This window comes from Talpa europaea, assembly GCF_964194135.1.
Source record: "Talpa europaea genome assembly, chromosome: 14".
NCBI lineage: Eukaryota > Metazoa > Chordata > Mammalia > Eulipotyphla > Talpidae > Talpa > Talpa europaea.
The window spans coordinates 4198502-4210908 of NC_140082.1; the positions used below are offsets into that span (position 1 = coordinate 4198502).

The 12407-nt window shown below is 59.9% G+C and overlaps 1 protein-coding gene across 2 annotated transcripts in view; it reads right to left on the reverse strand.

Annotated features, from left to right (window-relative positions):
- Positions 1-1903: 1903 nt before the first annotated feature.
- TMEM120B (transmembrane protein 120B) overlaps positions 1904-12407 on the reverse strand; it is a gene marked incomplete at both ends in the record, with an annotated part of 38072 nt that continues 27568 nt past the window's right edge. For both annotated transcript variants that reach the window (XM_084254305.1, XM_084254304.1), the window contains 6 exons: positions 1904-2017; positions 2463-2531; positions 2856-2920; positions 4761-4853; positions 5908-5969; positions 6662-6727. In XM_084254305.1, coding sequence (XP_084110431.1) covers positions 1904-2017; positions 2463-2531; positions 2856-2920; positions 4761-4853; positions 5908-5969; positions 6662-6727 — 469 coding nt within the window. The remainder of the gene's footprint in view (positions 2018-2462; positions 2532-2855; positions 2921-4760; positions 4854-5907; positions 5970-6661; positions 6728-12407) is intronic.

Here is a 12407-nt window from a genome sequence, read left to right on the forward strand (position 1 = left end):
CCGAGGACTCGCGGGGTCCTCAGCGTGGCCGTCTACGTGCAGCCACGCGACCCTGCCGGAGGGCTCACCGGCAACTCCCCACTGCCGGCATCTCGCGGAGAAGTGCCCGCTGCCACAGCCAGCTTGGGGGGTCAGACTGCGCGTGCCCTTTCCCATCTGCACACCGAGCCCGTGTGCCCCAGTCCCCGCTTCTGCTGTCACGTGGAGGGAGTGCTGGAGCAAGATCACCCTCGCGCAGCTACAGGTCCCCCAAGCCTCCCGGAGGCCTGGGTCCGGCACTTGTTAATAAGCCAACGGCCAGGCCAGGGGCTCCGAAGGCCCCCGCGGCTGAGGCTGCTGGTCCCCGCACGCGGAAGCCTCGCCTAAGCCGAGAGTGGTTTCAGGTGGCCCCGGCCTCCGCCCCCCGCAGCCCCCGGCCCAGTGCTGGGACCCCAAAGATGCACTTCTCAAGTTCTAGGGACACACTTTTAAGTCCCCCTGCCCCACCCACGTTAGGTCCGCGGCTGCCCGTTTTGGTAAATAAAATGTCCACAGGACACAGCCACGCCCACTCGCCTGCTCGTGGCTGCGTCTCCCTGCAGGCGCCGGCGGAGCAGCGGAGACCAGCTGGGCCTCAAACGTCCAATGTTTCCATCCTTTACAGGAAAAGTTTCCCAACTCAGTGTCGGGCGAACCCAAGCGCCCGAGGGCTGGGCGGGATGCTCGAGGGAAGGGGTACGTGGGCAGCAGCCCAGGGCCGCCTGCAGGCTGAGCTCGTGATTCAGACCTGGGTTTTCATGTGGAGACTTAAGTGGACTGGGGAGGCCTCGTTTTTCCAATGCAGTTAAAAGATTTTAATCCCCTTTAAGGGTCAAAGCACGAGGGGGGACGCCAGCTGGGAGCTTCAAAGTGGATGTGCGGGAACGTGGGCAAGGAGCGGAGTCCACGTGGGGAGGGCAGAGCCTCCCCCCAAGCTGCGGGCTCCTCGCCTCCCCCAGGCGACCAGGAGCACCTGCCGGCTGGAGTGGCCCTCCTGGAAGTGCGCCTGTCCAGGCTCGCCCCCACATTCCAGAGCCTCCGCGGCGCGGGCAGGGGGAGGGGTGCCGCGGCCCTAGCCTGCGCTGAGGCTCCAGGTTCCACCCCTGCGGACTCACTGCAAGAATGCAGAGAGGTGGGCGGCAGGAAGGTCGAGCCCAGTCTGGTCCACACCCCGGCCAAGCAGAGGTAGGGCTCCCTCTGGCGGCAGCCCCCAGAAAACCCGTCCCCGGGCCGGCCCCGCTGAGCGGTCCCGGCAGCCTGGGCCTCACCAGGGTCCGCTTTCCCCAGGAAGCACAAAGAGCACAAGGCACAGACAGACAGTGGTTCTCTGAGAACTCACACCCCCGCGGAGGGCGTGGGCCCGGGGGCCTGACTGCAGAAGCAGGAGAGGGGAGGAGAGGCTCCACAGGACGCGGAAGGCCTCTGCCCCGCCTGGGACTCAGTAAGTAGCAGGTCAGGTTAGCTCGACCCCAGCGAGGCACATCCTGAAGGGTTCAAATGACAGGAGTGGGACAGAAGGGCTCCCTGAGGCTGTAGGCCCCTCCCCAGGAAGACGGACCCAGTCTGGGCTGTGCCAAGAGCGGGGGGGGGGGGGGGGGGGGGGGGGGGGGGGGGCACAGGTGGTAGGACAGCAGGCAGGCCGGGTATTAAATATGTCATAAATAGGGCGGCTGGGGCTAATACTTCGAGGACAGGCTGGGGTCACATTCCTTTTGTCGGCGCTAGACCAGGGCAAGGCCCTGCTCCCCGCGCGGTGCTGGCCCCTGAGGTGGCTGCTGCAGGCGACCACTGGCACTGTGGGGCAGACGTCAGCAGCCAGGGCACCAACTGGAACCCCCCTGCAGTCTCAAAGTCCAGGGCTCCAGGGGCGCACGAGCCCCAGGGCTCATGGCTTCTTGGCCTTGCTTCTGTTCTTCTGCAGCTTGGCGTGCACGACTTTAAGTGTGGTCAGGAAGTTGCCAAGGAAGAGGACGAGGAAGGTGAGCGCCAGCACGAACACCTGTGGGCGACCAGAGAGGGGCCGGGGCGGGGCGGAGGAGTCAGGCTGTGCTCACTCCCGCCCGCTGCCCCAGCTGGAGGCCCAGCTCCCTGGGACCTCAGACCCCCACCCCCCCACCCCAGCCCCAGCCCCCACACTCTGCAGGGTTTGGCAGTGAGCAGGAGAGATCTGGGCCAACCAGTCGAAGGTGTGAGCCCCCAGGGCAGGGTCCTGAGGGGCTCTTCTCTCAGCTCCCCACAGTATTCAATGGGGTGAACCTCCCTGGCATTCTTGCGCCACTGAGGGCTTCCCTGGACTCCCAAGTTCTCTCCCACCACCTAGGCTGAGAATTCTGGGCAGCAGGCCCCACGAAGGGTCAGTCAAGGTGCGAGGGAAAGGATTCTCCCTCAGCCAGCCTGGTCTTCCCCAGGACCCCCACACACACCCCTACCCCCATCCCCCATACCTGCCATTCTCGGCATTCCTCGTGGCTGGAGAGCTCAAACAACGTGACTGCGTTATAGAGCTGCCAGAACTGCAGACAGAGGAGAGGCAGGCGCTGCTCACCCGCCCGACTCCCTGAGACCCACCTGGGGCAGCACAGGGAGAAGCACCGCCCCCCGCCCCCAAATGCCCTGACACACGGACCCCCCCAAAGCCACCCTAGGCCGGAGCAGGTCGGGGGGCCTGGGTGGGAGATACTGGTGTAAAGGGCCCGTTCTGGCTCCCACCTCTGGCGCCCCTGGGCCAGAGGGCCAACCTAGCTCGGGCATGGCTGGTGAAGAGGGGGAGGCCTTAAAACCCTCGTTCCTAGGCATCAGCCCAGAGCAAGAGTATACACGAACTCCAGGGCACTCACGTGGCCACAGAACAGGAAAGGGAGGAGGAAGGTGAGGCCTCGCCACATCCAGGACTGGAACCCTTCTGTGGAGAGCAGGGAGCAGAGGGGCTGGGTAACAGGGGCTCCCGCTGCCCCCCAGGCCCCACCAAAGTACCTACTGCTCAGCCGTGCCACTCACCCCAAGACTGGCCAGCCACAGACATGCGGGGTGGGGGACAGCTGGGGATGCTGTGGAGATCACCCAGAGACGGTGCGGGCCCCATTACCAGGTCTGGCTGCCCTCAAGTCCCGGAACTACCTGGGCCTGACAGCGCTCAGGGCCACTGCAGGCCAGGCTTGTCATCATTTCTTTAACTCGACTTACAATGGGCTCTGGCGTCTATCACGCCCAACGGGAGGCGGGCTGGTCTGCTGAGTGGCTTGATGGAAACAACCACCTCCCAAGAGAGCAGGGTTTTATTTAAAAAGCTCTCCCCTGAAAGTTTAGAGATTTTAGATGTGGACCATCCCATTTAAAGGTCAGATGGGGGGCCTCCCCGGTGGCGCAGCGGTTGAGCGCTGGGTTGCGAAGCTGCCCGCAGCCTCTGCGGCGCCGGTTCGATCCTCGGCTGCTCCCCGGCTACCGGAGGAGGGTCCCACATGGCGCGCAGACCTCTCCTGCCGCCCGCTGCTCCCCTCAGCAGTGTACTTCGGTCCCTCTGCCTGCTCTGCTCCCCGCTCTGGCGCTGGTGAATTCTCTCACCCTCCCGCGCTTCTGACTGTATCTAGTGCTTGTATAACTAAATAAAATAAATCTTTAAAAAAATAAATAAATAAAAAAATAAAGGTCAGATGGGGGGCCTCCCCTGGTGGCTCAACGGTTGAGCGCTAGGCTGAGAAGCTGCCCACAGCCTCTGTAGTGCTGGTTCGATCCCCGGTCCCCGGCAAGGGCCCCACATGGCACACAGACCTCTCCTGCCGTGCCCGCTGCTCCCCTCAGCAGTGTATTTTGTCAGTCTGCCTGTTCTGTTCCCCGCTCTGGCTCTGGTGAATCCTCTCACCCTCCCACACTTCTGACTGTACCCAGTGCTTGTATAAATAAATAAATAAATCTTAAAAAAAAAAATAAAGGTCAGATGGTCCAAACTTTTCTGATTGTTCCTGTTAGAAAAGCATCTGCAGGGCCTCCCCTGGTGGCGCAGCAGTTAAGTGCTGGGTTGCGAGGCTGCCCACACCCTCTGCAGCGCCAGTTCGATCCCAGGCCACTGGCGAGGGTCCCACCAAAAAAAAAAAAAAAAAGAAAAAGAAAAGCATCTACAGGGCCTCCCCTGGTGGCGCAGCAGTTGAGCGCTGGGCTACAAAGCTGCCCACAGCCTCTGCAGCCCTGGTTCCATCCCCGGCCTCTGTCGAGGGTCCCACATGGAGCACAGACCTCTCCTGCCATGTCCGCTGCTCCCCTCAGCAGTGTATTTCGTTGGTCTGCCTGTTCTGTTCCCCACTCTGGCTCTGAATTCTCTCACCCTCCCACGCGTCTGACTGTACCCAGTGCTTGTATAAATAAATAAATAAATAAATCTTTAAAAAAAAAAGAAAAGAAAAGCATCTGCACACAGACGCTTGTGTGCAGACACCACACACCAACCGCACACACCCCACCAACTCGAGGCTGACGTCTGCGCATCATAAAAGACAAAAAGTAGACAAGAGGGAGTAGCAAGAAGCCAGCCCCGGGGGCCGGGCCCACGCCCGCCTCCCCCTTGTTGCTGAAACAGAATCCACGATGAATTACAAGCAGCAGCTTGGGTGGAGACCAGTGCCCCTGGCTTTGGAGTGTGGTCACTCTTGTGGCAGTCTTAGGGCACAGTGGGGAGTGAAGGGAATGGTCTGGGGGAGCAGGGGGAGGCTGGCTTGACCCTCCACCCCACCACAGATCCCACTACTCACCCACTGTGAGGTCCAGGTGATTCCTCTCGCCCAGGGCCCGCAGCCGGTACAGGCAGCCCCTCTGGTAGTAGTACTGCAGAAACTGCACGCAGCCTGCAGGCGGAGCACAGCAGCTCAGAGCCCGGAGGACTGGGCAGCGCTGGGGCCGGTGCCCACACTGCCCAGAGGGGGGCAGTCTGAGTGCAGCCTTTCCCACCTCGGCCCAGCATACCACCCCCCCACCCCCCCCATGCCCTCACCCAGGATACAAGAAAAAAGTTCATATTATTCCAGCTAAGCCCCAACTAGACTAGAAACTTCTGAGCTTTCCTAAGCATGCAGTAGGCACTCAATAGATGCTTGGTGGAATGGCAGCACCACGCTGGGAACTGTGTGCGATGCCAAGACAAGCAAAAGCCAGTTCCACCAATAGCATCCTTCGTCGTTACTAAAAACAAGGAGGTAGGATCCAGTGTGCTGATGTAGAAAATTGCTTAAAATGACAAGTTATTAAAGCAGAAAAATAACAGGTTTGTAAGAGGAGTGATGTGCCAGGGGACCCCATACTTGTAGGTTATCCCGACTGCTCCAAATATGTATAAATGCATTTAAGAAACATCTGAAAGGACTTCCCTGTTAGCAGCGGCCAGCCTAAGGGTAGGATTACACGTCACTTTCATGCTCAGCTTTATGATCTGTTTTGTGAGCAGGGTTCTAGGTAAAAATTAAGTTGTGCTTTTTAATAGGTGATGTGTACACAGCACAAAATTCAAAGGGAACAGACCTAGACACTTCATGAAAAGTCAAGCTCTCTCCCTGTGCCTAACAGCTCCAAGCCCCCCATGACCCCTGGGACGGCACATAAAACCAGAGCTGATCTTAAATAAGAAAGAGCCAAGTCCCGTTGTGAAGACAACCAAGTGTCCCCCACACTGCTGGGTCCTGGCTCTCACCTGGAGTGAGCAGCACTGGGGCTCCGGGGCAGGGGCTGGGTCAGCCTCCTGGGACTGCGGGGAGGGGGAGGGGGGAGTCAATGAGGTGTCTGGACCTCCTCCCCCAGTCTCGCCTCCCTCCCACACAAGACACCCCCAGGGGCAGCAGTGGCATCCGCCAGTCAAGGCAGAGGATGCTGTGTCCCTTCCCCCGAATCTCAGCAAGAGACACTCACTCTGAAAAATCGAAAACGCTAGAAACTGACTGCGGAACTTCTGATAGATGAGTCCATTCGGCCTGCGGAGAAGGTGGGGAAAGCAGAGAGGAAGCCTGTGAAGTCAGACCTTCCTCTGGTCCTTCTCTGCCCCCAACAAGAGAAACCCAGGGCCCCACTTCTTTATTTTAAGATTTATTTATGCATACATGAGCCAGAGCAATGGGGGCTGAGAGGATTCACCAGAGACAGAGTGGGGAGCAGAACAGGCAGATCTACTGTAATCCACTGCTGAGGGGAGCAGCGGGCGAGACAGGAGAGGTCTGCTGCGCCTTGTGGGTCAGCTCCCTGGCCGGGGATGGAACTCATGCTGTGGTGGCTGCGAACAGCTTCATAGGTTGCGTCTTAACTCTTTGAGCCACCAGGGAGGCAGGGCCCCACTTTCTGTCCTGCTTTGTCACCAGGGTCCTTGGCGTGGGACCAGGTTATTTCCATCTTCGCTTTATGTCAGAACAGGGGTCCCTGGGAGTTGTTCTGAAGCCATTTTTCTCAGTTTCCCCTCCCTGGCTCAGTCACCTCCGTCCCTTTGATGCCCTGTGCTGGTTCCACCCAGCTTGTCCCCGTCAGCTCTGCCCCAGTCTGCAGGTAGAAGGAAGTTTCCAGAAACATCCCCCCGACCTGTCCCCAAGTCAGCCCAGGTAGAGTCCTCAGAGGCCCCCATCAGGGTCCCCTCCCTACTGCCTGCTCCCCGCCTCAGCAGGCAGGAGACACTCACCAGGTCAGCATCACTCCAGACAGGAACGTGGACACGTAGTGGTGAGACACCCACCAGCCTTTAATTCTCGGAGAGAACAGAGAAGGACAAGGCGCTCAGGCGGGACCAACACAGGCATCTCCTCGCCTCCCGGCCTGGCGTGCGGGGCTGCTCTGCGCCCGGAAACAGCTTCTTGGAATAAGAAATGGACCCGAGCCGTGACCGTGCCCTTCGCCCCATCCCACAGAAGCACAGGGTCACGCACAGACCGCTCACAGGTCGGCGCGGAGACCCTGGTGGCCCTGCTTCCCAGAGCGCACCCCTGAGCTCCAGGCTTCTTCCTGGACCCTCCCAAGCCTGCTGCTACCTCAGGGCCTGTGAAGAACTGAATTGTGCCCCCCCCCCCCATAGTGAAGCCCTAACCCCAGACCTTACACTGTGACTGTATTTGGAGATGGGGCCTGTCAGGGGGTGATGAGGGTCAGAGTCACATAATTACTTGAGGTCCTAGGGTGGGGCCCTGGTCCCTGAGGGCTGGTGTCCTTCTGTGGGGACCAAACCAGGAGTGTGCATGTGCCGGGAGGGGACACAGGCAGCGTGTGCGGGTCGAGGAGGGGCCTCAGGAGAACCCAGCCCGCGGGCACCTGGAGCTCAGCCTCCAGAAAGCGAGACAACGCATTTCTGCTGTTGAAGCCCAGTCTGTCAGGGCCGGTTCAGTCTGCCCAAGCAGAGCAACAGCCTTCACACTTGCTGCCCCCTCTGCCCCAAGACCTTGGCCTGCCTGGCTCCTGGTCCAAATCCAAGTTTCCTTCAGACCAGCCATCACCTCTCCCAAGAGGCCTTCCCTGACCACCTTATTTGAAGCAGCTGGACAGGCCCTTGTGGTCCCCACTGCCCTGTTCCCTTTTCTCCGTGTCCGCACCACAACCTGGAATTACTACTTTCCACCCCCTTGTTTCCTGAGCGCAAGTGTCTTCCCCACTCAGCCTGGCGACTGCAGAAGAGCAGGGAGCTTGTCGGTCTGGCTCACCAGAGTGTCTGTGACCTCTGCTCAGAGCAGACACCACGCGCCCTGCGCCCCAGACACTCAGACTCGAGCCTGCACGGCGGCCTCGCCCCTCCATCCGCAGCAGCCCTCGCCCGGCCCTGGACTGCACGTCTCCAGTCCTCAAACTGTGGAGCCCCCTCCTGGGGCTCTCACCTCCTCAGGGGTGCGCTCCCCCAATGTGGGGCTCAGCCCGCAGCAGGGAAGGAGCCTGGTGTCAGCGCCCCCTGCTCAGTGTCAGGGCTGCCTGGAGCTCAGGTGTCTGGACAATGTGGCAGCGACTCGCTCTGCCAGGAGTGCCAGAGGCCGGGCTCCTTCCTCCTGAGGACGGGGCGCCGGGCGTGGGGCGAGGCTTTTACATGGGAGAGGCAGTGCACCTTTGTCCTCTCAGGAGAGGACAGGGCAGTGGGGGGCCGGTCCAGGGCACTGGGCTCTCGAGGGGGATCCCTGAGCAGCGGCGGGCTGGGGAGGGGCAGCTGTGTCAGGCTGGCTTGGTGATGAAGACTGTCCTCTGTCCCCAGCCTTCTGGTCTGGCCTCCAGGCCAGGATCCACAGATCTGACACTGGCTGGTGTTACAGGCTCTGCCACCGTGCCCCCGGCTGTCCCTCGGCAGTCACCGTCACCTCCACGCTGCCAGGACAAGCTTGGGGGATACCTGAGGAGATGACACTGTTTCTTCACCCAGAACTAGGCTGTGGGGTCAAACATGTTTGCATCATCTGCCAAGTCACCCTCCAGAGGATGATGCAGGCCAAGGCAACACCCCTCAGCCAGGGAGGACTCCAGAAGCCTCAGCTGTGCCACGTGCCATCCTGCTGGGTATGAACGGGGGTGTCGCCGAGGCCTGCATCGCCCTGTCCTGCCAGGTGGGTCTGAGCTTCTAAGTCTTGACAGGAGCACAGACCTCATGGGGGGCGGGGGTGCCCTCATCCCCTCTCTTTACAGTCCCCCAACAGTTCTAGACACACGTGAGCTGCCTGGGCAATGGCTTGTGAGCGCCTCAGGGGTCATGGTGGGGGCAAGGTTATATGTGGCTCTTTATTCCTGGCTCTAATGCGCCAGATACACAGGGGGCTCTGATACCGGCTGAAATGAGGGGCTGTCTGGGACACCACCAGCAGGGGTGACGTGAACTCCATGCAGGCGCCACGTGAGCACGCGGACAGGTAAGATGCCCATTGTTCTTGTTCCCAGGGCCTCTCCTGGTGTCCCTGTCCTGCCCGTCGCGGTCTGTGAGGACCGCCCCCCACCCAGCTCTAATTTTCTAACAGAAAAGGCAGTTGTCTTATTTCCAGACTTTCAGCTTGAGAAACAAACAAGAAATCTCCTGGGACCACCCCAAATCCTCATCCGGGCAAGCCCCACACTCCTGCCCCACCCCTCACAGCTCCTAAGGAACGCCCCTCTGGAGTGGCCGGGGCCCCACAGGCCTCGCTGAGTGGCAGCTCTGTGGCTCCTGGCGCCTCGCCAGGCCCAGCTGGCAGACACCCAGGAGGCCAGAAGCCGCTCCCCCAGCTGCGTCCTCTGCTCAACGCTCCACCTGCACCTGCACATCCCGGGGCCAGCTCTGCAAGCGCTGTTGACAGCACAGCCCTGTCGTGACATAATCCGGACGCCAGGCAGGTCACCCATTTGAAGTGTCCAAGCCAGTGCTTCCCAGCTCTTCATGGAGCCGGTGACTGTGGCCACATCAGTTTGAGGACGTGTTTTGCACCCGGAAAGGAACCCACACACGGTAGCACTCTGGGCCGCTCCAGCCACAGAGGTGAGCCCGTGGGGCTTGCGAGGAACAGAAGGCAGATGCCCCAGGAAGCGCACAGGCATGGCCAGGATGGGAGCAGCATGTCCTGGCATCTGGGGACCATGCCTGGGGAGTCCGTGCCCTCCTCCGGGACACCTTAACCTCTCTGCCTGTGCCCCAGCTACGATTCCACCGGGTCACCTGAGAGGCAGGAATGACTCCTGCGCAGAGGCCCCTGCTTTGTCTGCCAGTCTTCCCCCTGCTAGTCCCCAGAAAGATCCCCGACCGGTGAAAGCCAGAGGCCTGGGGCCGGCTCACCGGAAGAGCCAGCAAGCTCTCCATCACTGTGCATCCCCGCCGGGGCTCCTGGAGGGGTGTCGCTCTTTGGCCTGCCTGTCCATCAACCTCCCTCCCCAATTCCGGTTCCAGCACTCAGATTCTGAGAACTACCTCAACCCCAGTCTGGGTGGTTGGGGTGCAGGTGAGTAATACAGGTGGGCGTGTGACCCAGTCAGCCCAACAGGTCTGGCCCCCACCCCCGTCACAGTTACAGGCTCAGGGCTGAGCATGTGACTTGGGCCTGGCCAATCAGGGTCTGTCTCGAGACCGGGCTGTGGAGGAAAGGAGCTCTCTGCCCTGGGATTGGTCCAGGAGGTAGCCGCGGCAGCTGCTGGCAGCCGGCACAGGAGGGGTCAGGATGAGGGTTGAGCTCTTTTCACCTTGAACTATTTATACCCCTTCATAAATCGCACCTTCCACAAATGTCCTGTTTACTCCAATGAGTGGTTTTCCCTCATTTGCAAACTGTGCCAGGGAAGCGGATCTGCTTTACTGCACTAGCAACCGAGCTACATCTCACGTGGGAATCGTGGGGCACCCGCTTCCCGATCCGCCCCTAATTCAGGTCTCAGGAGCAACCAGGACCAGGAAAGAGAGGCTCAGCTGGCCTAAACAGGGCCCAGGCCTCCAGGAAGCCTGGGGGCTGTGCTCTCGTCTCAAGACGGCTGTCTGGCCCCAGGACCGTCCTCCTTGCAGAGCTTGGGTCTGAGCCATTTCTACACACGGTGGGGTGTTTACTGGCTCCCAACCCCAGCTCCTGAGCTGGGCTGGGGTGCACTGGGGTGCTTCCGAGATGATGAGGAAGGTCGAGTTCCTCCAATCCAGACTCCGCCCCTCCCTCCCCCCAGTGTTCTCTCCACTGCAAGGCAGGGTGACCCAGGGTGAGGGGACAACCAGGAAGCATCTCCCTCACCGGCCCAGGAGAGATGAGCTCCGACAGCTGTGAGGGTTCAGGGCTAAATAGCCAAAAGGTGTTGGGGCGGAAGCACCAGATTCGCCCACCTGCCAGAGCCACTGCAGAAGACGAGGCGCTGGCACAGACTCCCCCACCCCATCTGACGCTCCTGCCCCAGGCAAAGTGGGGAGACAAGCCTGGAGGAAGGGCGCCATTAGAACCTGAGATTCCTGAACCACTCTTGCCACAAATGGGTCTTTTAAAAACAAGTGCCCCCAAGAGGGAGCTCATAGTGTGTGGAGCCCCCTAGTTCGGGCGTCTAGTCCCTGGGAGATGCTCAAAGACAGGTGGGGGGGGGGGCGGGAGATGACAGAGCGGGGCAGAGGGGACCCACGTGTAAAGCTCTGCAGTGCAAGCTGGGGGCAGCCCTTCCTGCCATCAGTCCATCCGTCACAGCATGAGCTCCAGGGAGACCCCAGAAAAGCCCCCGCTCAAGTATGAGGCAAGGGAGGCCTGGCTTTGAAGTTCCACTTTGTCCCTGAGTCCCCCTCTTCCTGGTGTGCCCCATGCTTGCAGGGACCTCACTCACTCCCCTCTCTTCTCTCTGGGAGCATCTGAGGAATGCCCTCCTCTCCCCGGGCAGTTTGCCATACTAGAAAAAGAGCTGACCACTGAAATTCTTACTGAAGTATTAGTGACTGCCACGAACAGAGTGTGCCCTGCAGGGGACCAGCCCCTCAGAAGGGGGAACCTGCCGGACTGACAGCAAGCCCAACCAGGTACCAGAAAGCCCTCCTGGGGGCCTGGCTCCCCTCCAACCACACCCAAAAGCAGAGGGATATTATTCACTAAAATTAAGGAAAACGATGACAGCTGCTTATTTGGTAAGATTTCTACTCCAGTGCGCCCCAGAGCACAGGGCGTGTCACCCAAGCTGTGGATGCCACCTGAGCACGACACGGGACGATACGGAATCTCATGGTGAAAAGTCTCTTTCCACTCTCCTGATGAAGTCAAGGAGAGCGCGGCGTGGACGAGTGCTCATCCCCTGCCACGTAGGTGCGGGGAGACCAGCCGCGGGCTCCCGGCCTCCAGGAAGCGAGAATAATTGACTTCAGTAAATGACACAATGAAAAACAAAAAGATATTTTTACACGACTTCCTCTTTCCTGCAATTGATGCTCGTTTTCCATGTAAGGTGGTGAAATACAATTTCCTTTTAAATAACTACCTAAGGTTTTTTTAAAGGTGTGGGCGACAGTGGCTACACGGGAAATGGAGCGGTTGGGCCAGGATGAGGCAGTTTGAGAAACACTGATTTTTCCCAACAGGCTACTAGCTACGGGGCTATGTCCCTGCAAATCGCTGGCCCCTGGTCCCTACCACTTGGCCCTACACTCAGGGCCAGCCCTGCGGGCAGGGATCCGCCAGAAGACACCACTAGGCAGAAAAGTGAGAAGGTGGCAAATTATTTGGAGACTTGGCAGGCAGCCCCCAATCTTTAAAATGCAGCTTGTGGTCGGTCCATGCTAACCCCTTGGAGGGTTCGGGAGGTGGCTACTTTTTGTTTCAGGAAAGAACAGGGACAAGGTGCATAGAGGTTCACCCCAACCAGAACTGGCCCTTTGGGAAACAGGTCCCCCAGGTGGCAAGTCATGAATGCCAACTGGGTCCCGAGACTCTTAGCTTAGGGACAGGCGGGGCAGAAGGGTGAAAGTAGTGGGGCTCCCTAGACATGGGGGGTCA